The sequence below is a fragment of the Aythya ferina genome (genome assembly GCF_964211825.1).
Source record: "Aythya ferina genome assembly, chromosome: 4".
Classification (NCBI taxonomy): Eukaryota; Metazoa; Chordata; class Aves; order Anseriformes; family Anatidae; genus Aythya; species Aythya ferina.
The window spans coordinates 23,459,105-23,486,165 of NC_140300.1; the positions used below are offsets into that span (position 1 = coordinate 23,459,105).

At 42.8% G+C, this 27,061-nt stretch overlaps 2 protein-coding genes across 7 annotated transcripts in view; both read left to right on the forward strand.

Annotated features, from left to right (window-relative positions):
- NWD2 (NACHT and WD repeat domain containing 2) overlaps positions 1 to 6,681 on the forward strand; it is a 56,708-nt gene extending 50,027 nt beyond the window's left edge. For all 5 annotated transcript variants that reach the window (XM_084518381.1, XM_084518383.1, XM_084518384.1 and 2 more), the window contains exon 7: positions 988 to 6,681. In XM_084518381.1, coding sequence (XP_084374507.1) covers positions 988 to 4,923 — 3,936 coding nt within the window. In that variant the 3' untranslated portion in view covers positions 4,924 to 6,681. The remainder of the gene's footprint in view (positions 1 to 987) is intronic.
- A 5,251-nt stretch (positions 6,682 to 11,932) lies between these two features.
- Positions 11,933 to 27,061, forward strand: part of PGCKA1 (PDCD10 and GCKIII kinases associated 1) — a 41,277-nt gene continuing 26,148 nt past the window's right edge. For both annotated transcript variants that reach the window (XM_084518432.1, XM_084518433.1), the window contains exon 1: positions 11,933 to 12,219. The gene's annotated coding sequence lies outside the window, so the exon portion shown is untranslated. The remainder of the gene's footprint in view (positions 12,220 to 27,061) is intronic.

Consider the following 27,061-nt stretch of genomic DNA (forward strand, 5'->3'; position numbering starts at 1 on the left):
TCTAAGCCTAATTCTCAAGCTAGAAGTCACAACTTTGAGTTCCCTGCCGTGTGCTCAAAGAATTTGGCACAGTAGTCTGGGAAACAGCCATATCAGCCAGAAAGAAATAGAGAAGGGAACAATAATGTTTAAAATCCTATCTCTTTCCCAAATGTGACTTCCTAGATTCACATCAATTGCGTACATGAAATTGGGATTTGCAGTTCAAAATCTCATTTCAGATCCCAGTACATAACCTTGAGGCACTGGTTATGTTTTTCTTTTAAAATATTCTGTAATATCTTAAGTGAGGGGAAAAGACTAAGCACGTGAGAGAACTGAGTGAGTTAGCCTGCACAGACTGAGAGGATTTAGAGCCACATTCCTCACTTGCTTAGAGTATGCTAACCAAAAAAAAAAAAAAAAAAAACATTTTATTATGTAAGAGCCACAAGCACTACAAGAGAAAGCATAGTTCAGTGGTCCAGGAATTAAGGTAACCAGCTAGGAATGGGCAATCCTGTATTCCCATCCCTGTCCACCAAAATCATCAGGGCATGTATTTATAACTCTCTTGCAAATGAATATTAAGCAAGCTTTGGTGCCAAGCAGGTCTGCCTGGCCAAGGACGATCACTCAGTATCTAAGGAAGGTTATTAATAAGAGCATCTGCCTACTGACTTTCAGAACTGAGACACTGATTTTGCAAAGAGTACCCTGGGACTTACAGAATAAATTCTGCTCGGGTCCCCATAGACATAAGATCTTCTTTGTGGATCTGCGTCTTACTGTTTTGGGATACAACCTGGGCTAAACAAAGATGACATATGATATAAATTTCACCCAGTGCACATAAACCAAAGCAACCTCAAACTGCTAGTGAGAGCACTTCACTCAACCAGTAACATTTAAAAGACATTTATATATATATATATAGGCAATTACTATTTATAAACTCTGTTACTGTGCTTCATTTAGATACTAACTAAATCGTGCTCTACATTCTAGGCCTATTCCTGGCTGCAGGAAGAGATGGGACCTGATTCTGACCCTGTGGTAGTTATACGATTTCTGGGATCTACCGAAACAAGTACTGATCTGAAGAACATACTTCAAAGCGTTTGTGAGCAATTAGCAGTCAACTACCGATGCCTCGTACAAAGTTACCCCAAAAAGATTCATGACCTGCGGGACTTGTTCATAAATCTCTTGAATGAGTCTTCATTCCACAGGCCACTGGTGATAATTTTCGATGCCCTAGAACAGCTAACAGATAGCGATGATGCTAGGAAGCTTTGGTGGCTTCCCATTCACCTCCCCCGCTCAGTACGGATAATTTTGTCAACACTGCCAAACAAGCATGGGATCCTGCAAAAACTGAGGTGCCTTATTCATGAAGAAGACAACTACATTGAGTTGACTGCAAGGGACAGAAAGATGTGTAGCCAAGTGCTGAAACATCAGCTGCTGCGAGTTAAACGAAAAGTAACATCAGGGCAACAGATCTACGTCAATGAAGCGTTCTCCAAGTGCACACTGCCTATGTTTGTGAACTTAACCTTCAGGGAGGTCAGGAACTGGAGATCTCACAAAGATGTGGATGAGTCCTCCCTCTGTGTCACTGTACATGAAAGCATAGAACAGTTGTTCTGGTCGCTGGAAAGCAAGTGTGGATCACGACTACTGTCAAGAGCACTTGGCTACATCACTATGTCCAAGTCTGGTCTGAGTGAAATGGAACTGGAAGATATTTTAGCCCTTGACAACAGCGTTATGTATGAGCTAAGTGAGAGTGTCCGAGAAAGCAACCCACTGAGAATTCCCTACATATACATTGCGAGGCTTAAGGAGGGTTTACAGGGATACTTAATAGAGCGACAAGTGAAAAATGTAACACTTCTGCTCTGGGCAAATAGGCATCTGCAACTAATTGCCCAGAAACTGTACCTGAACAATGAAGAAGATTTGCAGGAGATGCACACAGTCATGGCAGAGTATTTTCTTGGTGTTTGGTCAGGTGGGCGAAGAAAACCTTTTTACAGCAACGACCAGTATCTGAATGGCTGTCATGACCATGACAGCAGAGGCCTGAATGAAGACGAAAAGCACTGCATGGATCAGATTGCTTTTGACAGGCAGGCACCTGATCAGCCGTGGGTTTTTCAGTGTAATCCCTTAGAGCCCGATATCTTTTTTATCAATCACAGGAAAATGACAGAGCTTATTCATCACTTGACGAAATGTGGAAGAACAGATGATCTTCTCTACGGAGTCATTATGAACTTCAGCTGGCTGTACACCATGATTAGGATAGGGCAGTTTGATAAAGCGATTTCCGACATAGAACTGGCTTACACCTGCTCGCAAGAAAAGGAGCTGAAGTTTCTGGCCAGTACCCTCCGCAGTATAAAGTTCAAAGTAGTAAAATACCCAGGGTCACTCTCCGCTGAGTTGCAGCAGAGGCTTCTGCCAGTAGTAAGCTCATTGCCTAAACTCAGACATCTCCTCTTAGAATGCGACAAGGACGGGCCCAAGTACTGCTCTATCGTCCCTTTGCATTCATCCATGGACGTGACTTACAGCCCCGAGCGCCTGCCGCTGTCATCCAGCTGCATGCACGTCACGGAAATCCTGCCCACTTTTAATCCCAGCACAATCATCGCTGCTTTGGAAAACGGCTCCATCAGCACCTGGGACGTAGAGACCCGCCAGCTCCTGAGGCAGATTACAACCGCTCCGTCTGTCATCTTAGGGATGAAACTTACTAGTGACGAAAAATATCTTGTGGTGGCTACAACAAAAAACACCCTTTTGATATACGATAACATAAATTCCTGTCTTTTGTCTGAAATGGAAATTAAGGGGTCAAAACATTGTGGAATAGGGGGGGGCTCCAGTTTTATAAATGGATTTACATTATCGGTCAACCACGCGCTCGCGTGGCTGGAGGCCAGCAAAGATGTCACTGTCATAGACCTGCTTTACGGCTGGCCTCTCTATCACTTCCACTGCTGGTACGAAGTGACCTGTGTGCAGTGCTCTCCGGACGGAGTTTATGCCTTCTGCGGGCAGTATTTGAACACCACAACCATTTTTCACTTAGGCAGCGGAGAGAAGCTGGCCACTGTAACCTCTGAATTTTCTAGTGGCTTTGTGAAATTCCTTCTCATTCTGGACACAGCCCAAGAAATGGTGATGGTGGACAATGAAGGTAGCCTCTCTGTTTGGAATACAGAGGAGATCGCAAATCCCCAGCTTACGGATGACTTTGACTGCAGGAGAGAAGACAGCGAGGTTGTCAGCATAGAGCTTTCTGAAGACCAAAGTGCAATTTTAATTTGTAAGGCTCTCAGCATTGAGCTCCTTGACACTCGTGTGTGGAAGGTGGCCGAAAAGTTTAGAGCTAAACACAATGAGCGCTTTATATCTGCCGTGTTGTCCAAAAATGGCAACTGTATAATTGCTTCAATGGAAAATACCTCAGCCATTTTTGTTTGGAGAAGAGATACAGGGCAGTGCATGGCAAGCTTACAGGAAATCTCAGGAACTATAGTCAGGCTAATTAAATCAAATCATCATAACATGCTGCTATCCTTATCCACCAGTGGTGTCCTTTCTATCTGGGATATAGACATCATAACTGCTATGTCCAACATCGACAAATCTGGCAAACCTATCCAAAGACTGGTGCTGCCGGCCAGAGGGGAATTAATATACACATTGGACGGATCGGATTCTGTCCACAAGTGGAACTTCAGCACTGGATTTATCGAAGCTGTGTTCAAGCACGAAGGAATTGTTGAAAACTGTGTGCTGACCTCTTCTGGAGAGATAATGGTTACATCGGATGATAAATGTAGCCAGTACGTATGGCACACTGTTAGCGGCGAAAATATCTTTCGCATCAATGGACAAAAAATCTCAGAGCTAATGATCACTCATAACGACCAATTTGTAGTCTCCCTCTGTGAGCAAAATGCATCCAGAGTTTGGCGACTGGCCACAGGACATAGGGTTTGCAATATTTTAGTTGCCTTACAGAACGCATTTATAACAACTGCAAATACTTTTGTAGTCGGAATGGCGAAGAATAAAGTGTTGGCAGTGAGCCTCTGGACAGGCAGTATAACCAAGAAGTTTTGCTGCGATGATGGTGCAAGTATTGTGGACATCAAACTGATACCAGATTGCCCAGATATTATAGTATTTATAACATCTACTGAAACAGTGAACATCTGGAGCCTAACAGAGGAAGTCATCTGCAGGCGTGTACAACTGCCTAACAATTTCTTAAAAAATTTGGAAGACTTTGAAATGTCCCCAAATGGCAAGCTAGGAATTATAACCCGTGGTGATGAGAACATCAATGTGCTTGATCTACACAGCGGAAAACTTCGTGTGGTTCACGCTCCCGGTATCATCTGGAGGCAAAGGCTGTCTCGTGATGGCCGCTATCTCGTGTACATTTGTTTTCGTGGTGAGGAAGATGATGACAATGGTGCGATCTCCAGTTTAATTGTAATGAGGCTGGCGGATGGCAAAAACATCGGTGCCTGTTCTCTTTATAAAACTCCCACTTTCCTTGCACTCTCGCAGAGACATTTAAATATTATTATTGGATTTGATGATGGAAGTATAGGCACTTACACGGTAGTGGATCGAGTCGATGCTGCACTGAAAATTAAAATTGCTACTTCAAACAGCCGTCAGATTTTCAACAACACGACACAAGTGATTAGGCCAAAATGTCACAATTATAGCTTCAAAGTGACTGCAGACTGCATTTGGAGGGAATCGACTGAAGTATTTGCAAGGGATAGCCCCATTACAGTTACAGAGCCGGAGGTGAGTGAAGCAACACCAACCAAAAAACACAACTATTGCTATGAAAAAGTGTGCTCAGCCATAGACTGCAGAGGACACAGTTTTGCTGCTGACAACTGAGTATCCGTCTGGACTAGTTTACCTGAGTAATAGTATACATGCATAGATTTGTCTTCTGAATTCAAGTAAAAATCAGTGCATTTCTTGGAAGACAGACAGAAACAGCAGAGGGCAGACCAGCTGTTTTTTCCTCGACAAATATTCTAAGATTTACGTACACACACACAAAAAAAAGCAAATATATCAGCAATCGGCTGCAGGGTTTTTTTTAAATTTCGGAATACAAGGTTCAGTCCAAGATTTCACCAGGGCCTTGATTAAAAATTTCTAGCAATACTATCAAAATTGTTATGCTATTACAGAAGTTAGGTGATCTTACGTGGAATTGACAAACTGTTTCAACTAGAGCTAGAGCTCTACCTGACCAGTGAGAAAGGCAGACCACTGTTTTATAAACCAAGTCGCCTAGAGGTGGTCAGGGCTGGATCTATAGCTAACAGCCAACTTTATACCCACCTGCAAAAATGAGTTTCTCTTGCTTGATGGTGCAATGACAAGATGTCACCTGCCAACCTGGAACACTTGATACATTCCATCATCATTTAAAAAATACCTACTTTAGTTATTTATTTTTTAATTGGGATTAATCATTGGGTTGAAAGGAGTAGGCATCAGTCAGCTGCAAACATGTCAACACGTGAGGTGATAAATACTTCACCTTGGTGAAAGGACTGAAAGATTATTTTTTTTAATTGCATGCAGGGATTTCAGGTTTCTGTATTGTGATAAAAAATGATTAAAAAAAAAAACACTAGGTCATAAAAGGAATATATGGTTTGGGTTTTTGTTTTTTGGTTTGGGGAATTTTTTTTGTCTTCGCAGTGTTTATTAGTACAGGTCGTAAAGAAAACTTTTTCAAAGAGAAAGGGCATTGCAGATAAACAGTTAAACATATGAATTTCTTAATGTTAAAAGGTGGCTATCCATTTTCTTGTAAGAAAGTCTAAAATATCTCCTATGTCCCCAAAGTAATCTTAATAGAAAGCTTTCAGACATGCCATGTTTTAATCTTGATAAAATTTGCCTTACTATCATTTTTATTCTTTCCCATGATAAATGCAGATCAGATGACCAAACACTCTGGGACTGCTTGTATATGTGCTAAAATTCTCCACTAAATGCAAAGGCTGTCCAAAGGTTCTTTACTGTTCCAATTTGTAATGGGTTTTTCTTACTTACTACCTTCACTTTCTGCTTTAGAACTGTTCTGAGCCTTTTGTACAGTTTTATCAGTTTGAAGGCAGAAACTGTGAAATAATTACATGAAATAATGACAAATGCTTAAAAAAAAATCATTTTGCCCAAGTAAAAGAAATGTTGGACAACATCTGAAAGGATAATTTTTTTCTCTCCTTACGTACCTTAAAGATGGCATATCTGTGGAAATTTTTTCAAACTATGTAAACAAACCAATTTTATTTTTAAAATGAGAACTCCATGCCACAAATTTCCAAGAAATGAATGCTAAGCTAGAACTTAATGTAGTGTGTGAATGTTCTATGTACAAGCCAATATAGTATATTAAGTGACTTGAATGATTTTTCCTAACCTGTTTGCAACTAATAGATCATATTGAATGTTTTTATGTAAACTTTGTAATGTTGGGAAAACCTACCCAATCAGAGATTTATATTTTCATAAATGTCAAATTTAGTTAAATTTTGTTACAGAGTTGTTAAATTAGAAATCTATTGCAGTCTTCAAACAATATACAGTCTTGTGTATGCATTGTTTGTACTAATAAACTAAGGAAACAGACCCCTGTGTGTGTTTGCAGAGTTTTAATTTTAGGGACAGCCCAGTAGGAGACTGCATTTTAGTGTGGCATTCTCAGCTCTTCTTGAGACTTTAAATGAGCGATGTGTAGAATTTATATTGGCTATCCGCACAACAGCAAATTTCATGTTGTCAGAGAGACACAGCTGCACATATATTCAGCTCTCATTAGCCTGTAGTTAAGTGTTTTTAAGGGTTATGTTTGTAAGGAAAATTCCAGTATTTTTCACCCTACAGTTAACTAAATCAAACATTCAAAAGCCACTGAAATTCACAAAAATAAATAAATAAATAAATAATCTATGACTAGATTGCACACTGCCAGTGTGCAAGTCAACAGACAAAACTTGTGTAACCTATCTGTTAGCATAGAAGAGAGGGGGGCACCTGAAATCCTGCTCCCCTGCAGAGCCATGGAGCTGCAAAGGAATGGCTCAGGGATCTACTCCTAAGATCCTGTCCTGAAGGTAAGCAACTTCCAACTTCTTTCAAAAACCAGGTATAACGCACTCGTGTCAATCTTGAAGGAGTTAAAATACGTGGTCTCCTACCTGCCAGGAGTGTGGCTAACACTGGGTAGTAACTGAGCGTAGCATAGAAACAGAGCAAAACACAGATAGAGAGAAACGCTCTTCCTGGTTGGGAAGCAGTACCAGAGCTCTGCCCAGCCCACTTCAGCTGAGTGGTTTATTGCTGGAGAACACAGATTTGTTCCTCTTGTTTTCTGCCTCAATGCCCTTCTGCACAGTGGGATGGCTTCTTGGGGCAGGAGGTAGACCCCAGCAAAAGAGGTGATCAGCCCACCGGTGAGAGCAGGCTTCCCTTCATCTCAGGCCAAAGGGGGATTTTAGGCCTTTGTCTAGTAGGTCAAAACGATAAGCTGGCACAAGAAAGTGTTAATGCTGTACCTAAAAAGGTACAGGTGCTCTCAAGTTTTGAACCTTAGCCTCACATGTTCTGAAGAATGACAGCAGGTGTGGGGCAGCACCACTATTTCTCTTTGTTGTAAACCAGTTAGAAAGATGAACATGACTCCTACTCCAGTTCAGCCCTTTTACCCAGGATTGGGTTCATAATCTCACTGAGAATTCTGTTTAGGTCCTGCCCCTCTTTATAGTTTCTCTCTGTCTCAGGACATCTGTACCTCACTCCATTTTCCAGCTTTCTGAATCTCTCCTCTGGTGTCAGACTCCTCACGTGCACTGAGCTTCGGCAGCAGACAGGTTTCTGAATGCCATTCACCTGCTTGGTAGCTGCTGCAAGACCAAGTTCTCCACAGCCCATTTGCAAATCTGACCCCAGTACCTCCATGCTGTTGCACACAGAGAAAATAATTTCCCTAAGAGTGAGCAACCCAAGCACTATGTACTGTTCTATCCCTTCGTAGGAACAGAGCAATTTACTTAACTTTCTCTTACGGAGCACTATTTGCATATCCAGAACAAAGCTTTCATTCATTCTTTATCTAAAGTGCCTCAATAAACGGGCTCAGATGGGGTCCATATTTTCTGACACGCAAGACTCTAGGAATAGGCTGTAGCTGCAAGAAAGCTTTAGTGGGGAATTAGCCAGAAATTCTTTGGCAGACAAAGGTAAGCCGGAGGTCAGCTAGAAAAAATATTTTTATCAGTCATTTCCTTTGCACCACAGCTGGGGAATGCACGGCCCGTGACTTCATTTCATAAGGCCTGTGGCCATTTAGCTTTTTTCATGTTACTGTCAGATAACATCAAAATGTGAGTTAACAGGTAGCCTGGAAAAGGCATTCAGGTTCCAGTGGTTCCTCAGCCCTGATTTCTTCATGCTGCACATGCAAGTTCAATACAGAATCCTGTGGTAACAGAAATTTTAGCTGTTTGGCAAAGGTCTTAAAACAAATATCCAACAAATATCCATCACTAAAAGAGCAGTCTTACACCATGTGTGTGTACACGCTATTTCAGCCTCACATCAGCTTAAAATCCTGAGATTTCAACTTGACTTTATAAAAATTACTGAATGTTTTTCAGGGCAAGTTGACTGCTATGATGCTTCTTAAGTGTCTGTGTTATATGTCATAAAATGGGTCCTTTGGGTCAATAACATTAGGCTGGGAGCAACAATCTACATTGCTTTATTTTGTTAATTAAGAATAAAATACACACACACACACACACACACACACACACACATATATATATATATATATATATATATATATATATATATATATAGCATATCTACCCAGGCTGGAAACAGCTTTTAACAAGGGGCAGCTCCTGGAGTCTTCTCACAGGGGCCACACCTGTAGCGCCCCTGCTACCAAAACCTTGCCACATAAACCTAATACATTTTAGCACCTTACTTTTTCACACATTATTGTTGATGTATTCACAAAAATGATCGTGTAATCATCGTAAGGTGGATTAGGGCCTCTAGATAGTTTGGGTTATCAAGGACATGTTATTAAGAATCATTATCACATATTTATGCTACAAATATGACCTACTTTGAAGTTGTTACACCCTGTTAAGGATGTTACTTAACACCTCTTTTTGGAGCACCACCTGGCTGCAGGGAAGGCAACAGAGCTGCATTTTTTCCCTCGGTTTACCTTCCCAGCCTGGTCACTGAACACCATTCCTTGCATTTTGGAGGTAGTCTTGTGACTTTTACAAAGCCACTGATGGTCTCAGCATGGGTCTAAATCACAATCTCTGTTCTCAGTTTCTACACAGAGGTCAAAGGGTGAAAGAGGGCAACAAAGATGGTGAAGAGCCTGGAGGGCAAGGTGTATGAGGAGCAGCTGAGGTCTCTTGGTTTATTCAGCCCAGAGCATAGCAGGCTGAGGGGAGGCCTCATGGTGGCCTGCAGCTCCCTCACGAGGGGAGCGGAGGGGCAGGCGCTGAGCTCTGCTCTCTGGGGACAGCGACAGGACCTGAGGGAACGGCATGGAGCTGGGACAGGGGAGGGTCAGGCTGGGGGTTAGGGAAAGGGTCTGCACCCAGAGGGTGGTCGGGCACTGGGACAGGCTGCCCAGGGCAGTGGTCACAGCATCGAGCCTGACAGAGCTCAAGAAGCCCTTGGACAGTGCTATCAGATATCTGGTTTGATTTTTGTGTGGTCCTGTGTGGAACCAAGCGTTGGACTCCATGACCCTTGTGGGTCCTCTCCAACTCAGGATATTCTGTGATTCTGTGATCCTCCCCAGGGCAGGATGTGGCACTGTACTAGACACTTCTCCGGGAGGGGCAGTTTGCACCACCAGCCCTCTCTGGAAAAGAGATTTTCACTACGGAACACTAAACTTTCATCTACATAACAGTAAATTTACTTGAGAACATAGGGCAATAACCAGAAAAGGGTGAGAGAACGTTCTCCCAAGACATCCACTCCAGCAGAATATCCTCTTAAAATCACAAGTGGTTCCCAAACCATTACAATTTGCCCCTAGCAAGCTCTTCTCCCTGCCTCCACTGCCCTGTTGTCCCAGGCCCACGCTGCTCCTCCTTGCCTGGGTGGGAATGATCCTGTCCCACTTGCAAAGCCCCCACATTACACCCAGCCATGACACAGCCCCCACCTACAGTGCTTGCCCTTGTGGCAGCACGGTGGTCCCATCTCCAGCCTGAGCAGGGAATATACAAAGGCAGACGTAAGGCATGTCCACATGTTCCTGCCGTCACAGCTCTCACCACACAGTACCACCACACCAACACAACTCTTACAGAAATATGCAACAGAGATAAATAAATCATCTCCCTGTTTTCATGCCACCGCTCTGGTTCCACGTGTATTTTGGGATTTAGTCAACAGACTTGAAGTGAAATACATGACACTCGCAAGGTGAGGGATGAAACAAAAATCCAGGCACCCTGTAGCACAGATGAAAACAAAAGATCCCAAAGCAATAGGATGGTTTGCTGCTGTTTGTCTCCATTATTCCACTGTCTTTGGAACGTGCCCAGTAGTTCCTACTGTAAGATAATGTTGATGGTATCTGAGCTTACAAACTTAACCTCATGGGCTGTAACTTTTCTAGGTAGACTACTATCTTAACAGGAATGTCCTCAAAAAAAAAAAAAAAAAAAAAAAAAAAAAAAAAAAAAAAAAAAATCTGCCAGCCAAAGAGCTGCTGCAGAGCTTTGCTGGAGCTCGCTAACTCCCAGCCTGTGGATGCTGTTTGGCTTTATGTTCTGACACAGCTCTGCTTAAAATGAGCGTACCCAGAGCAGCCTTTACACATTTGTTCCCTGCACCTGGCACCACGCGGGGCTGGGAGGTGCAGTTGGTGCTCCTGCTGCTGCAGCACAGGCCTGAGGATCCCATCCTGCTCTGGACACGAGTTTGGCAGACTCACATTCAGCTCACTGCAGGGCATAGGAGGGGAAACACAAGGCAAACCCTGCTCACCGATGAAGTGGGATTTTAGGAGAATACTTGGCATGAGGAAGGCAAGCAGGACTCCAGCAAGTTTCCAAGCCCCGCCAGGCAGGGGGGGCAACCTTAAGTCCACAATTATTTGGGCTGAGAACAGCACACCTACCAGTACAGCAGCTGAACCTCATATAACCGCTTCAGTAACCTCACATAACCACAGACAGGCAGAAGATTTAGCAGAACATTTCCAAAGTGTTATCAAGTAGGCTACCTCTGCCTGCACTGCTTGGCCCCCCAGCCTGGGACCCCTGCAGTGAGCTGCTGTGATGTTAGTGCCAGGTCTCTCCAGGACTTTTTTTTTTTACAGTTTTCAGGTACACTGATACATGTTAAGCTTACAACTGGGAAATACCTGATCCAGCTGCCTGCAGATATTGCTTAAGTTAAATCTCACCTCCTGCACAGGGAACACTGCCACAACCGGGTTGCAGCAGCAGAACACCTTCCATAGTACATTTGGAAACACCACACCCAAACCAAAAGGAGTCCAGGGAAGTCAGCAAGTTTCATCAGTAAATATGATGGGGTGCCCGCAAACACCTTCCTTACAGCCAGGTTCCTCTACGGAGCATCGCCCAGCACAGCGGGGATTAAATTTCACTGCTAAGCAAAACTCTGGTGTAACAGAGGAACTTTCTGCCAGAGCCCTTCAGCACCGCTTGTGACATGGGGAGATTTAATTTGAAGAATATGCAAATGACAGCATTAATGTACTGTCAGCCTTGGACTTTGTTGTGGTCGTAAGCGGGTGTCCCAGAGGAAGGGAACTGCTTGGTACGTGTTCTCTCTCCTGTCCTCCTTCTAACCCTGGCCACAAAGCAGCGAGGTCTGTCAGGTTTTTATCCAGCTTGCAGGTAAAGGGTTACAGATTCTAGGAAGTATTAAATGCAAACTTTAAAGGATTTTATTTTCATCTGCAGTCACATGACGCCCTAATACCCAATGACACTAACTACAGTGTCTCATTAAGAGGTCATGCGAACTCCCAAGCTAAACAAGGCATTCTTACATATTTAACATTCAAATGCAGAAGCCACGCTAAGCCATGGAAGATTGCAATCAGAAAAAAGCTACACTTCCTGATCAGCACAGAAGCTACAGGTAGGAAAAGTTCTCGTTCCTTTAAACTTACAGCACTGTTCTTTCGAGAGAAAATGTTTCCAGGGCATATCTTGTACTCTCCTTCTTTCTCAGCTTTCAGAATAATCTAATACTTTTATCTGGAAATTACCTGATCCCACTCGTTTCACCTGTTGTAGAATCAGCAATGTTTTTATGCTCGGAAACACAGTTGGCTCAGCAGAAATCCAAACAAAACAACGTTCTTAAACAGGATGTGACTGCAGAAAAAGTCATATTTCTTTAAGATTTCTCAGTTATTGAAACAGCTGCATTAGAGTATGTGAGGTGAAGGGGGTGTTAATGCGTCTGATGTCTGAATCAAAGGGATTTGGAGCTCTTCTGACTTTACTTATGCCATGAATTGCACATTGTTTCAGCCCCTTCAATGAAAGCGTATTTTAATGGATGTGGCTTCCTCGCTGGACTTTCATGATTTTTGAGTTCTCCTCCTATAATTTGGTGCATTTTAAAGAAAAAAAAATAATAATATTGCAAAAGCAAATGAAAGGCAGATGGGGAGGGTTTTTCAGTGCTCTACAAAAGGAGAAAAATTTACAAAACGGGGGAGTATGAAGCAAGTCAGTTAAAACCCAAATAATTGAAAATTTAAATTGTATTAAAGCATAGCCATTTTTACAGTAAGTGATAAAGTTTCACTGAAAGCTGCTAGCAAAATTGCAGGAGTTTATTTTTTGTAACTTTTACTGAAGGATTTTTCCAGGGTACAGCATTAATTTGTATCACAAAGATCTTTTTCTCATCACAGCTTTTCTCTAAACTGTAATTGTTTTCAGGCGGGTTTCTACAAACTCGTCATTTTCATCCCTTTATAGGATTTTACTTGTAGACTACATTCTGTAGAGCTACAAAATCTATATTTACTTAAAGATCTCGAGTGCATCAGAAGGTTTCCACCCCCTAGGGATTCCCACTGCATGAAAGGAGCAAGCAGTGTTTATTGTTTTACTCCTACAATGGTTGGGTGGTGATTGCAAGCAATGTACTTTTTCCTCAGTTTATTCTATAAAACCCATCTCTTTTTCCTCTTCCCACGTAATGCTAGTGGATACCAAAAAGAAGTGGAGAGTAACAATACCTACAGCACTTTGCTTCTGATAAGCTGTCAATTTTCTCTGCTTTATCATTACCAGTACTTCCAATACATTTAAGAAAGGCTGAGCCCCAACAAGTTTATCACTAGTGCTTAAAGAAATAAATAGCCAGGCACTTCCAGAGTGCCCATCTTGAACTACAGTAGGTCTAACATCAAGAAGGGCCAAGACCACACTTTGTCCTGGTTTGTCCAGCCCAAGACATCGAAAATCTTTTACCAAGCCAATGGACCTGCTCACCTCCCAGCAGAGGAGTTCACCATAGTGAATGTAGCAAGAAGCCACCACGTTTTACCAAAACTATACTACATTTACTGTAACTGACCTCTGAGCTTAAATTAGTTTTTAAAAATCTATCCAGTAACTCATATTTGCTAAGCAAAACTTAAATATAAAGGGAGTAAGGGCAAGACATGAGCTCCCACCCAAACAGCTGCCCTGTGACACAGGCTTTCACCGACGAGGAAGGCTGCACCTGCTAAGGGAGGAACAGCCAGCCCCGACTAGTCTCTTTTAGCAAATGTTTGTGCAAATCGGGCGGGTCACGGAAAGCTTAGTAGCTACGGAGTTAAAGCTGCTGAAGGTTGATTGCACAACATGTCTTTGTAGGATGGGAGATACAAGGAATGCTAAAGTTACTCTGTGGGCAAACACACTCTGAGTGAGGTGAGAAGTTGCGCATTTCCAGAGGGGAGGAACACAAGTGAGGAGTGTGCTGCTAGCACTCTAGCAGTTCAGATGTTCTTTATAGCAAAAATTTTACAGTCGTTACAGGAATCTGCACTGATTTAATTTCTGGTGAAATAATCCAACCTATTATCTCGGTTTGTCACATCAGCATAGTCAAATGTAGTGTTGTTTCACGGTGAGGGCACACAAATCAAAAACTTCCTTCTCATGCACAAGGAAAGAAAGAGATGATTGGAAACTGAGATCACCGGAAACCCAACAGAATTTTTCTCTTTGATCCCGGGGAGAAATCAAGCAAACAGAAAAACAAAAACACTTCCAGAACTCTGGAATAGTTTTCTTTCCCCTCAAACCAAAGCTAAGCAAACCACTGCTCAAGAGCCAACCCACCTCTTCACAAACGCTTGCAAATCTCAGGAAACTTGTACCAGATTTAAGGTTCATGTTGGAAATCTTCAACCTGATTTTATCACAGCTCTAGGCAGGTAGGAAGACAGAGCAAAACTTGCAAGCGAAGGGAACTGTAGCATCCTCAGAAAACCTGCTAGAAAGTGGTCAGCGAGCAAGGTAAACATTTCTGAGTGCTGAGGCCCTTCTCTAACCACATAGTTGTTTTTATCAGATCTTAAGGAAATACTTACAGCAAGTATTTGCTCTAAGGCTTTAACTAAATGAAAGCCAAGGTGCCTCATACAGGTTGGGGTGCAATCCTTTCCTTCCCACTGTGGAGAAACAAAGAGCAGGGGGGCTTGGAGCAGGCAGGGCCCACACAGGAGGCCAGGGCCTCTCCTGGCGCCATCCTATCGTACCACCATAGGAAAGCCTCCCTTCATGTTTTTTGGGAAGGGGTGGCCTTATTCTGTGTCTGCACAGTATCCAGTCAGACACGGCCTTGGCATTGTCTATGTCTTGCACTGCCACTGTTTCACGGATGACTTGGTGGGGATGGGACTTGACACACGCAACACATTGAAAGGTGATGAGATTTAGTCAGTTAATAAATATTTGCTTCAAACTTACAATTCCTCCTCCAAAACCTGTTCAGCTGAGGATTACACACAGTCACCTTACAGCAGAGTGTGACTGAGACTTCCACCAAAAAAAGTTAACAGCAAGAAAATGTGTGTGATCTCCGGGCCTCCTTCCTTTCATGAGAGAAAATATGCTGGTGGCTTTTTTTTTAGCAGAGGTTGGTTGTTCTAGCAATCCCATGGGGGGTCCATTTGAAATGAAACAGTGAAACATCTGGATTTCAGTGGGTGTGCAGTGCTGAGATGCATCACAGGGAGGCCAGGTCCCAGCTCCTGGCCTCCTCACACCTAAGCTAGCACCGGAGTGTGCTCGCTTCACGTGCAAGCAATGATGCATGGAAAATGTAGGGTTTTGCTGAGCTATAGAAGAATAGTGCCAGCAAACAGGATGTATTGCCATGGAGAATAGGTATGAAACATGATGTAGTTTTACCTATTAAAAGTTTGATATCAAAATGGACAAAATACATGAGTTATGGTAGCAAGGTCAAAAGGGATTATTGCAAAGAGGGAACAACACAGCAATTTTCCTTGAGCTCCCCTCTGAGTCACTTTCACTTGGACATATGGAGGAACTTTAAAATTTTATTAAGAGCTGAATACATTGTTTGGAAACTAAACATTTAATCAGTTACAGCAGGAAGCAGGGGGGGAAAAAAGACCTACGTTTTCTTTTGTGTGTGACATTTTTGTCTGCAGTTTCTATACAAGTTTATTTAACTTCCAATTCTTCACTTTAACCACAGATGTTTGCTGCAAAGCCACAGATGCTTTCTGGTTAGAAAAGTATTTGTGGTCAAATATTCTATTATTAATTCACATAAGTTACTTTTCCATTTGGGAGAAAGGAATAAGCCTTCTCCCTGCAGCTTACTTTTTTTGGCGTTACCAAATGGGCCTGGCTCCACTTTGAATCATTCCCCAACTATTAAAGAAAGATGTGTCTTGCTATTAAAGAGCAGTTAATCTTCTGATTTTATGTAAACAAGCTCCAGTGCCTTGCTGTAGCAGGCAATCTGCTTTTTTTCTGCAAGAGCAGAGTCACAGGAGGAGAGTACCCCTAGTGAAATAGGAAACACACCCACAGAATGACTGAAAAAACTTTCAGCCTGGAGTCCACCCTGGGACCTCATCAAACTGACTCCAGTGGGAGCAGTGTCAAATCCTCACACACAGGCCAGGAGGAAAATACACAGCCCACTGCGCCTGGGTGCGAAGGCACTTTGCCCAGGCAGGTTGGCATTAATGCCCACAGGCGATTAATGCCCATGCACTCTGATGTGGAGGCTCCAGAGGCTGATTTAAGGCAGGAGTGTCCCAAATGAGCTGCATGGAGCCTGGGGACTTACCAGGCTGTGGGTCCCCTCCTCTGAAAGTTCATCCTCTCCCTGTATTTGTTGCAATGGTTGCATTTACTGCCTGAGCTGTATTTATGGCATTCCCTTCCCCCTTCATCCTGCAGCCACTTGGCAGCTCTGTTTTATCAGCGTTAGGTTTGGGAGTGTCCAGCATTATCTACCTTACTAAGCAGCCGAGCTCTGTGCAACAGCCGGGGATGCAGAAAGCAGGGCCTGTGCCCTGACACAGCTCAACAACAGCCCCCCAGTTTCTCCATCTCTCCCTCCGTGCCCCTGCCCACACTAAGGCACATCCCAGCTCCAGGACCAAGTCACCTGTGGTTTCTTCCCCTGCCTGAGCTGCTAAGTAAGTGTTAGCAGCTCTTACTCTTTTTACAGCACACAAGCCTGATAGCAATCTGATTTGGGTGATTTTAACGTGGCTTATTTCCAAGGAGCTATTCCTCTGATCTACTCATAGTAAAAGTACTCTTCTGACCTACTCAGAGTAAAACAGGCATAAGGCTTGGATGGTGTCAGGTTGTTGTAGTAAGCTGATGGTCTTGCTCACTGTGTAGAGCTCAGTGGGGAAAAAAAGAAAAAAAAGAAAAAAAAAAAGGCAGTTCTGTCGTCTTCCACTTACATGAATAAAGCTTTGTTAAGGTCCTTTCCATCTCTATTTTTGGTTTGGGTGTGGTGTGGAAAAAACAATATTTACCATCTCAGTGGCTGTGCCCTTTGTGTATTTGTTTTCATGTTCCCTTTCCCCATGTGAATTCAGCAGATGTTGCATGGCTTGATAGCAGCCCTGCGTTGCTGTTGCCTGAATGCGTGCGTGTCTCCGCTGAACATTAGCAGTGAGCGGGCTGTGTCTGTGCAGCAAAGATACAGACTCAACTGCCAGGCACTGTTTCACAGGCAAACGTGCATAAAGAAGAAAAATACCGTAAGATTTCATTTGCAATGTAAATGAAACAGAAGCTACAGTCATCAGCCCTAAACTGAAGGCCTCCAGGGGCCTGAGATGTTACAACCATGTACAATGTCCCATTTCCATCCTTAACATCTCTTTTTAAATTGAAATCACTTGAGAATATTTTCCATTGCATTGGATGAATAGGCTCAGATTGCTACAAGGCTACTCCATATTTACCAATATACATTAAAAACTAATGCTCACTGCAATTATCCAATTCATTACCTTCCATAAAAATGTTTCCATCCATTCTATGTTTATGTAGAGTACAAACAGACAGACTTGCTGATGCACAGATGATCAAAAAGCCCAAAGACCTCTTAAGGAGACAGAGCAAAGACAAAGAGCTTGAGATAGGGGAAGGAAAGCTGCATGCCTTCATGGCCAATACCAGCATCACACATTCATCAGACTACAGCAATAGTTTTGTTTCATTTCTCTGCCATCCTTCCACAAAAAAAAAGCTTTACTGTGGCACCGCTGAAAACAATGTGGCTGGATTGCCTCCTGGAGGGAGACAGTGAATCCATCTAGCTCAGAACCCACACTGATATCCACGTTCTGTATGGGGGAAGACCAGGTTTGAGAAGCAAGGAGCTAAATCAGCCCCAAGCTCTGTACAGGAGGCAGAATTTGTATCCAAGTCTCCTGAATGCTCTAAGAGGCAAATCTGCCTCTAGAGAGAAACCCTTTAAAGTCCCAGCCCACTGTCTGCAACTCTCCTGTCACAAGGAAGCATGTCAGACAGGCCAGTAAATGAGGTTCTTACCCACAGGCAGCAGAGGTTTGCCTTACGATGGAGCTACCTGAGACGCAGCGTTTATAGCCGTGGCGTAAGCTGCAAAGGCAGAGTCCTACAAATCAGACTTAATTGTGCAATTTCCATTGATAATTTTGGTGGATACAAACCATTCTTTTGCACAGGAATAAAGGGGGAAAAAAAAAGACCAAAAAAAAAAAAAAAAAAAAAGGATTACTCAGCTGGTCTGATTCCAGACAACCCCCAAGTCTTTCCCAAGTCTTTCAGAGGAATGAATACCTTCCTATAACTTTCAAGTATTGTTCTACAGTGAAACTGAAAAAGGTTGCAAATGCAACCAAGATAAGCAATAATACTGCAGAAATGCATCTGTATTTCACTGCTACCTCACCGTTACCATGTCTTTGCCATTTGGGGGCCTTTTTAATGCAGTGGTTAATGCCTTGGACCTGCCTTCTGCTGAGAAATAATTATTGTAATCACAACATAAAAACACTTCACTCTTGTTCACAAAATCATTGTGCCAAACCATTCCCTTAGCCACCCATCATCACTCAATGTCTGCTAAGGAAATTGGCTTAAAATAACCAAATGGAAAAGTTCACAGGCGCTCTAAACAGCTCTAGATTAAATTATCTCTATGCTTTACACATTAATCTAAGTGCTGTATTTAAAAGAAAAGAAAAACCCTTTGAGTCGCAAAGAACTCATGTAAGAGAAAAAGTCACATCACATGAAAGGGTCTTTATTAAGGTATTGTATCAGAGTCTTGAAGATTTTTGAGTGTGGCTTTAAGTAGTTTTAGTGTATTCTGTATCTTTCTGTTTTAAAAGGTTTGTTACCCATTTTTACAGTGCTTTGTAACCATGGCCCAAACAATCCTCTGCTTTTCTGCTTTCTGCCCACCATTCTTCAAGTGAAATGTTCATGAACAATGAGGTAAAAAATATCATTTCCCATGTTTCCCACACTTATTAGATAGAAGCAGGACCATGTAGCGGGAGCATCCTGAGGAATGGAACAGGGGGAAAAGGACAAAATAAAAATAAATAAATAAATAAAAAATAAAAAAGGCAATGGGTGCATGAGGCTATGTATATTCAAGGCTATGTTAGAACTGAAAACTGTCTGATACAGGTATTGTCCTGACAAAGAAATTGATTTATGAGGCTTAGACTGTTTCCAAATTATTCCTATTATTATTCTACATATTTGATCCTCAAGCATATCCAGAGCTGAACAGGTATAAGCAGTTAAGGCTGCAAAATAATCTCAGAAAAAACTGCTTAAGCCAGACACAGCAGAGCCTTACCACTCACTGAAATATCACTAAATGTCTGCTACTCCTACATGCTAGTACCGGCAGTCATCTGAACTGTGGACCACCAATATCTGACATAACTATCAATGCTACCTCTTTGCCCACTGAGTATGTCATCTCTGCACCCACAACATATCAAATTCTTCAGAGGAAAGGGTCTTCTCCAGGTGTCCCCGTGCAAGCTGTATTACTTAGCTGCACTTCATCTTTTGATTCAATTAAACACCAGCAAGGACAAGAAATCATCAAAGTGATCGATATTACCAGTGCTTTTATACAGGACAACAAGTTGTTGTCTTTGCCCATCTTAAAACCAATCTTTCAAACCCTCACTACCAAGTACATTGTTCTCCAGTCTTTACATTTATTTTTCCACTCCATCCTTCTGTACATGTCTTAGCCTCGTGACTTCTGATTCTCAGACCCTCTACGCTGTCTTTGGGCAATAGCACCATGTTAATTCATGGTGCTCTCTTTCAGTTTGGCCAAGAAAAAATATACTTGGCTGAGTAATAAATTTACAGCACACATTTTGTGGACCATACCTAGTCCTCTGTGTAAGATTCACTTTAGACTGGCAGTAACAAACCAAAGATGTAACTCTTGCAAACTCAAGCTGTTTATAAACGGGCTTCAGTATCCTTTATTTCTGTTTATGTTCCACTTTGAAGATCCAGTTGTAACTGTAATCTTCCCAAAAGATTTTCCAATCTGCCAGGCATACCAAATGCCTTTTTTTTTTTTTTTTTTCCTGTATCTAACTTAATTTTCCTTTGAAACAATGAAAGCAACATAAACTCTTTACCCTATAATTTCTGCCTGCCTTGCAAGGAATGCAAGTTTCATGTTTTTCTCCCAAACCTGTTAAGCTGCCAAACACGTTAAATTGTCTTTGTATCACAGTGTTGGAGTCCATAAATCATTGATTCTTCTAATCTTAGAAAATTCTTTTCTATTTTACATATTGTTGCTGCTTGATGTAAAAAGATAAATTTGCTAACAAAAACTGTTTCATGGGGCCAGCATCTGAGATGAGCCCCCCAAGCATGGCTTATTGCAAATCTGTGGTTTGCACTGCTGTAACGACTGCATTAAATGAGCACTTGTCAGGACAAAGTAAACCTGACGGAACTTCTCTAAAGTATGTTTAGCGCAGATAATCCAGTCGTGGTATGCTCTCCCTGCTACAGGGCTTGTATTGTTCGCTATCGTGCCATGAAAGAGCCTGGATCTGCTCTACTCTTGACTTGAAATAAAGTTAATCATAGACTGAGATTTCTTTGTTCAGTGAAACAGATTGATTCTGGCCTGTTCAGTTTTACTTTATCTCACATTCCTGCAGCCTGCAATATTCTTCTGTCCACAGAGCTCACTGTACAGCATGGTGTTAGTGCAGCTGAATAGCTCACCTATACACTGGCACAAAATCTCAAATCCAAGGTCTGAGACCATCAAGAGCCACCTGTTTTCTAGGTTTGGCCTTCTGTTTCTCAGTCTGTGCGAGGCTCTATTGTTAAGGTGCGGGATTTGTACTTTATGCTGGTTGTTTCGGTTTTCCTCATTTCCATGGCATCCCCGGTAAGGAGCATAATATCTGAAGATATAAAAAAGCCCTTTGTGCTCCAGGATATATACAGGGTTTCTTGAATAAGGCTGCTGGAAATTTTGCAACAGAAACTGCATGAGTAAATATACTACCGCCCAGAAAAAGCTGGGCTCCCTTTCCCAGGCAAATGGAAAGATTAACTCCATCAGGCCCTGCAGACTCAGGAGCCCTCTGTCCTCAAAACTTCCTCATCACACAGCTCTCGTAGCTCTTTTGACAGAAGGAAAACTAAGCTTAAACTGGCAAAGCCCTCATTCATTTATGCCAAGAAAATCCCACACAATTTGGAATTAATCAATAGCACAGAAATCCCTTCCCACCTACCACATGGAGCCCAGTCTCCAAAAACCTGCAGTGTCTCTCTAGGGTGGCATTTGAAAGAAGCCTGTTTGCAGAGCTATCTTCACCCTCCTCTCATGCCACCTTCCCACACAGAGATCTTTTGCTACTTTCCTCCTCTGGAAAAAAAAATAACATACCCATGTAGAAAATAAAGGCTAGAGCACCATAAAACCTGGAAAAGCCTGATTTGAGAAAATCTCTTCACCGAGTCAGTACACTTTCCCCCCAGTAGGAAAAGCAGTGTTTCTACTCCAACAGTAAGTGACACAATCAAGACTTAACACTTGACTCAATGAGCACTTATGAAAGGCCTGCTAACAAAGGTATGCCTGAAGCAGAGCCTGGCCTTCACCTTTCTTCTTTCTCCAGGCCTTTCTTTTGCTTTCCAGGAGGTCCAAAGACCTTTCTGTGGAAGCAGAGATCACAATTGATTGCCACAAAGCTTTCCATGAATGCCCTTTTTTGAAACATTCAGGCGAGATGCCTGGACAAGGGAGGCATTCCCCAGTGGCAGGGCGCAATCACCCAGCTCCCACCTCAGAGCCTTGCCCCTCTCCTCCAGGAGCTTGTCACGCAGCTGCCATACAGGATTTCCCCTTTTAACAGGGCTGCAGGTGATTCGTAGATCAGCTCATCAAGAACAAGAGATTTGCCTTCATTTTTTTACAGTATTTCCTTGGTTGTGGTACAGCAGCACCTAAGGCCCCGGAGGTGATGAAGGCCGTGTTGTGTCATGACATCACCAGTATAACATACTCTATTTCAATATTGCCAGATTAAATAGAAAGTTTCAGGCACCAGACTGGATCCAGACTTCTGGCATCTGCTGCTGCTGGGACAGCAAGGCTGAACAGCCTGATCCCATTCTGTGTATTAGTAAAGGATACACCACCCCTGAGAAGCAAAAACTCTGAGTTTTAATCCCTTTTTATTTAGGAAGAAGATACTACAGGCATCTGAAATCCCAGGGGATGGGTGACCTCAGGAGGTTACCCCACAAGGTGTGGGGGCCGCTGCCTTGGCAGCAGTGGGGTCTGATGCCTGCTGTGTTCCTGAGGGGGGCCAAAGCTCCTCCAGCAGCAGGGGCTCTTCGAGGCCAAGGAAAACCCAGGCTCATGAACCTCAAGTTGCCTCGGACCATCAAGCTGCCTTGCTCAGACAACAGGCTATCTGCCACCTGCAAGCCACTGTCACAGGACTTCTAGCAGCAACACCAATTTTGTGGGGCAAGACCTAGTACACAACAGGCACTAAGATAACCCAAACAGCACAGTAGGGTGGCAGCTGGTTGCTGCCTGAGCTGGGGACCAGAACCTGGGGCCAGGGTGCCCACAGCAGGGCCACGAGTAGGCTGCCAGGTGTCAGGCAGGCCTCTTAGCCACAAAGCTGTCCTCCCCAAGCACTGCTCCACCTGACCCACACAGCTAATTACCCTAATATTAATGTTTGCCACCTGTTTCCTTCTCCTTAGACTTTGCCCATGGAGACATCTTTTTGCTAAGCATGAATTTCCAAGCTTCCACACTCCTTTCATGTCTGTAAAACTTTCTACTATATGAAAAGGCAAAAAATATATATTATGCATATATAGATATATAATATCAGGGATCTTTCAAAGTAGTACACACTAACCAAGCTTTGCTTCTTTGGTACAACATTACACACAATCTACCCCTTTCTGGAGGCAATAGCTACGACAGGTTTCCACTCCCCCCCTCTCTGTAGCAGGGCTGGCATTTTCACTCAACGTCACAAGAGCGTAGGCATTGCACATTAAACAGTGGACTTGTTTCACAAACTCCCTTATTGTTTTCTCAGTATTATTTGCCACCTGAAAAGGGAGAGTTCTTGTTTGAGGAAGGAAGGAGGAAATCAGTGGAGTGCTGCCTCTGTGTCTTCTCACCTCTCAGGGAAAACCTCTCCACAGTTGCTGGTGGCTATCAGAGGCTGTGTCCAGAGCCAATGTCCAAGGGGACAGCATTTGGGCACCCTCTCCCACTTCTTAGGATGGTGCAATGGTTTCAGTGGTTTTGAGGCCTCTGGTCCACAGGCTCTTCTCACCTTGTGAGCTCAGAAGAAGCTTTAGCCACAGCAGATTGTCCTGTGTTTTTTTGTTTTGTTCCGTTGTTTTTCCCAGAGGGCACTTCTGTCCATCATGAATTTTAAATATATATTTTTTTCGTTTTTCACACATACAGAACAGCTCAAAGAAATTGGTGGGAGTAGGGCTGTCTCTTGGCAGCAGTTCAACATCACAGCAATTTAGCTGTGATGGGGAGTTACACAAGTCACTCATACATGACTTTTACTGAAAGAAAGCTTTGCTACAGAGGAAATAAAAAATATAAGCTTAATATATTTAAAGGTTTTCAAGAGGTAATAACCTAGATAACGTAGTGTGAAAAAGCCTGTAAAGGACACAAATATCTTATTTCTTCAGATACCTTCCACACCTCACCACAATGAGCTGCGTAGACTGAAACTCTATCAGATAGCAGGAGGGTTAAGAAAGCAACAACTACATTTTTATGCAGATTTGCCAGTCTATCTTAGCTGAAATGAGTTCTAGTGCCTTTCTGACATGAACAAGGCAGGATTTGATAGAATCTGGCTGGCTATCTGCGTCTCCATCAGAAACTCAAGCCCTTTCCTGTCACTTCACCACCTCTTCTTACCAGGACACTGATCCAAACCAGAACAGAAGCTCAGGTCTTTGGCAATCAGCCTGCAGACTGACAAAGAACAGAAAAAGTAAGGGACCACACAGCCCTCTGCATGCCCCTACAGCATCCCTAGGCCATACAGACATTCCTACCAGTAGGGCCTGCAGAAACTAGAGCAGTTGAGGGGAAAGAAGTTATTGGGAATAATATTCATGTTAGTTTATGCAAATTACTTAGACCCTATATTAAAGGTGATTTGTAAAAGAAAGGCTGTCAGTATTGGCTTTGGGATGTGTTACCGAGGCCCAGGATTTTAATTTTAACTGTTTTTAACATTTAAAAATGTGAGTGTGGTAAAATCCAGAGAGCAATCCATTGCGAGAAACAGATCGCATGACTGAAGGACTGGTATCAGTCTTACCTGATGAGAGTACCTTCAGTAATGGCTGTACCTCACAGAAAATGCAAGTCTCTGCTAGACATTAACCATCCTCAGCAACCCCAAAACTTAAGTCAAGCTGATCTAAGATGTGTTACATAGCATTAGTCAGTGTAAAATCAAAAGGACCGCTGGCTAACCTTCACATTGTCTCCTTACAATCCTAGGAATACATACGAATCATGCTAGTTCAGTCAAGTTAAGCCTACAACAGAAAAATAAATGCCTAAACTTGAAGCCTTCTTTATTGACAATATAATCAAAGACTGCAAAAAAAGAGGATTCCTCTCATCACTTAAAGCTAACACTTTTGTCTCAATCCTGCGTGTGAAGATTGCAAGGAAATGCCAACACCTCGCAAAACTAGCCTGGCACCTGGGCACTGTGGGTGTCCCAGCAGAGTAGAGATGAGCATCCAGCCTGGGTGAGGTGCTGCAGTGGCACTGCTTCAGCTGCAAACCCGCTGCTCGAAGCTGCTCACGGAAAGAGTACTGCATACTACACACGCTGCTCTAATGAAAGCAGGGCGTTGCACTGGCAGAGTTAAACTGAAGCAATTTTCTACATAAGAATGATGCGCTGATTTAAAATTGGCTTACGTTGATTAGTTTTCTCTTGCTTCACAACAGTGCCATTTCTGTGGGCAAACAAGGCTTCAGTCTTAAATAGATGCTTGGACTATCATTCTCATAGGATTAATTTTAAATTAAGGAATAGGTGGCAAGAAAAAGTAATTTCATGCTCCGAAAAGAACTTTTTTATATTTCAAAGGCTTGGAACCCAGAAACATCACTCCATAATCTTATCCAAATGTTGATGTCGTCAATGCATTTTAAAGCAGCTTTTAATTAAGTTAAATAAAGAAAACAGATGCTGCTGAAGAAATGCCCAGTAAGAATTTCTATTTCTAGATAAAACTGCTTTAAATGCATAAGTAATTCTGCTAACTGTGGGATGTGATGCACACAACTAAGTGGATAGGTGTTTAGTGAGACTTGTGTGCCATTTTGTGTGTCATCATGAGCAGTCAGCACAGAGATAATGATGTAAAATATAGCAGAATCGGCCTATAGCCTCCACTTTTAATTAGAAAAAGTAAACAAATTGCATAAATCAAAGCCAGTAGCATTTACTCTGGACTACAACAGCATTTACTTTCCTTTAAAAGGAGTTTCATCTGCCCAAACCAAAATGGTTTTCCTTCAGTTTTCTTAGCTCAGAGAAGCATGCACACAAAATACCCACTCTGACAACAGCTCCTGTATTTAAACTCCTGCAGTCAGTGGTGCTGTAACCCAAATCTCACCCAGGCCACAATGTGGTCTTAAAGCTAAAAGGTATCGGTGTGGAAATCAGCAGCAGAGAGAGCAAGAGTAAAAATTAGGTCAGTCTAATTGAATTGCAGTAGTTTGTCTGAAAGACACCTTTGCTACCCACTTTGAATGGGCTTTAGAGACCACATTAGGGAAATGGTTTGTTTGTTTTTTTTTCAAAATCTTCATCTTGGTTCTTTCCTGCTTTGCTCAGAGGCTTCTCAACTGATACATTCTCCTGGGCCTTCACTTGGCTTCAGGCTGCAAATATTGCTATTATTGAAGCTAGAACTTGAAAAGGGACCCGAAGTTACCTTTGGCAAGTTTTTGTGCACCTTTTAGACCATTATGTGTACATTAAGATTTATCATAAACACCTAGATTTCTCAACCAGAAGAGCTACCTACTGCAGGTTGGTTCTGGTCTGTTGTATGCAGCATGTAGCTCAGGAGGAGATGAGGGAAGAGCTGTCGACTGCTTTGGTAATACCGCTTTCTGGCCTTTGGGGACAGCTGCTCTTTCTACCTGGAGGGGAAAAAAAAAAAAAAATGATAAAAACTAACTTTGGCAACGTAGGACTTTCCAAGCACTCACCACAGCAACAAGGAACATATGTACACACATAGCAAAAGTGATCAGGAAAGCCTGCTCCCAAGGCTGTGTTTGATAGCACTGAATCCTTAAAATGGCAGCTGAAGTGCCGCTACCCCACGTCGCTTCACTCCTCAGCTACGTCAGTGCGATATTCACACCACTGGGAACTGTAGGAACAAGTCCCACTCCGAAGCTGGGGCCTTAAAGGCTGCATATGTTACCCAAATATATGAATGAAAGCTGAGCACAGCGGGCTGCTTCCAGCCACCCATCTACATAACGCCAGTTATCTCAAATATTGCGCTAGGAGAGTCGTGTTTAGCTCAGAACATTTTGTTACAACGTCTGCTCACACAGGAGACACCATTCCTGAGAGTTCCCCCATTTCCCTGGCCTTCAGCACAGTGTGTTTCTTACCTCTATTAGCACAATCTTCGCTGCTAAGCCATTTATGTAAGTTAGTATCTGACTGCATCTCTAATCTTCTGACTGACAGGATTATAGACATTATGTGTTTACTTAAGGGATTTTTCTACTTATGGAATCAGTCTGCAATCTTCTCACTGTCTAAATTATAACCCAGGATTTAGTGCCATCCATTTCCACATCCTCAGAAATGTGAACGGAGGGAAATCCC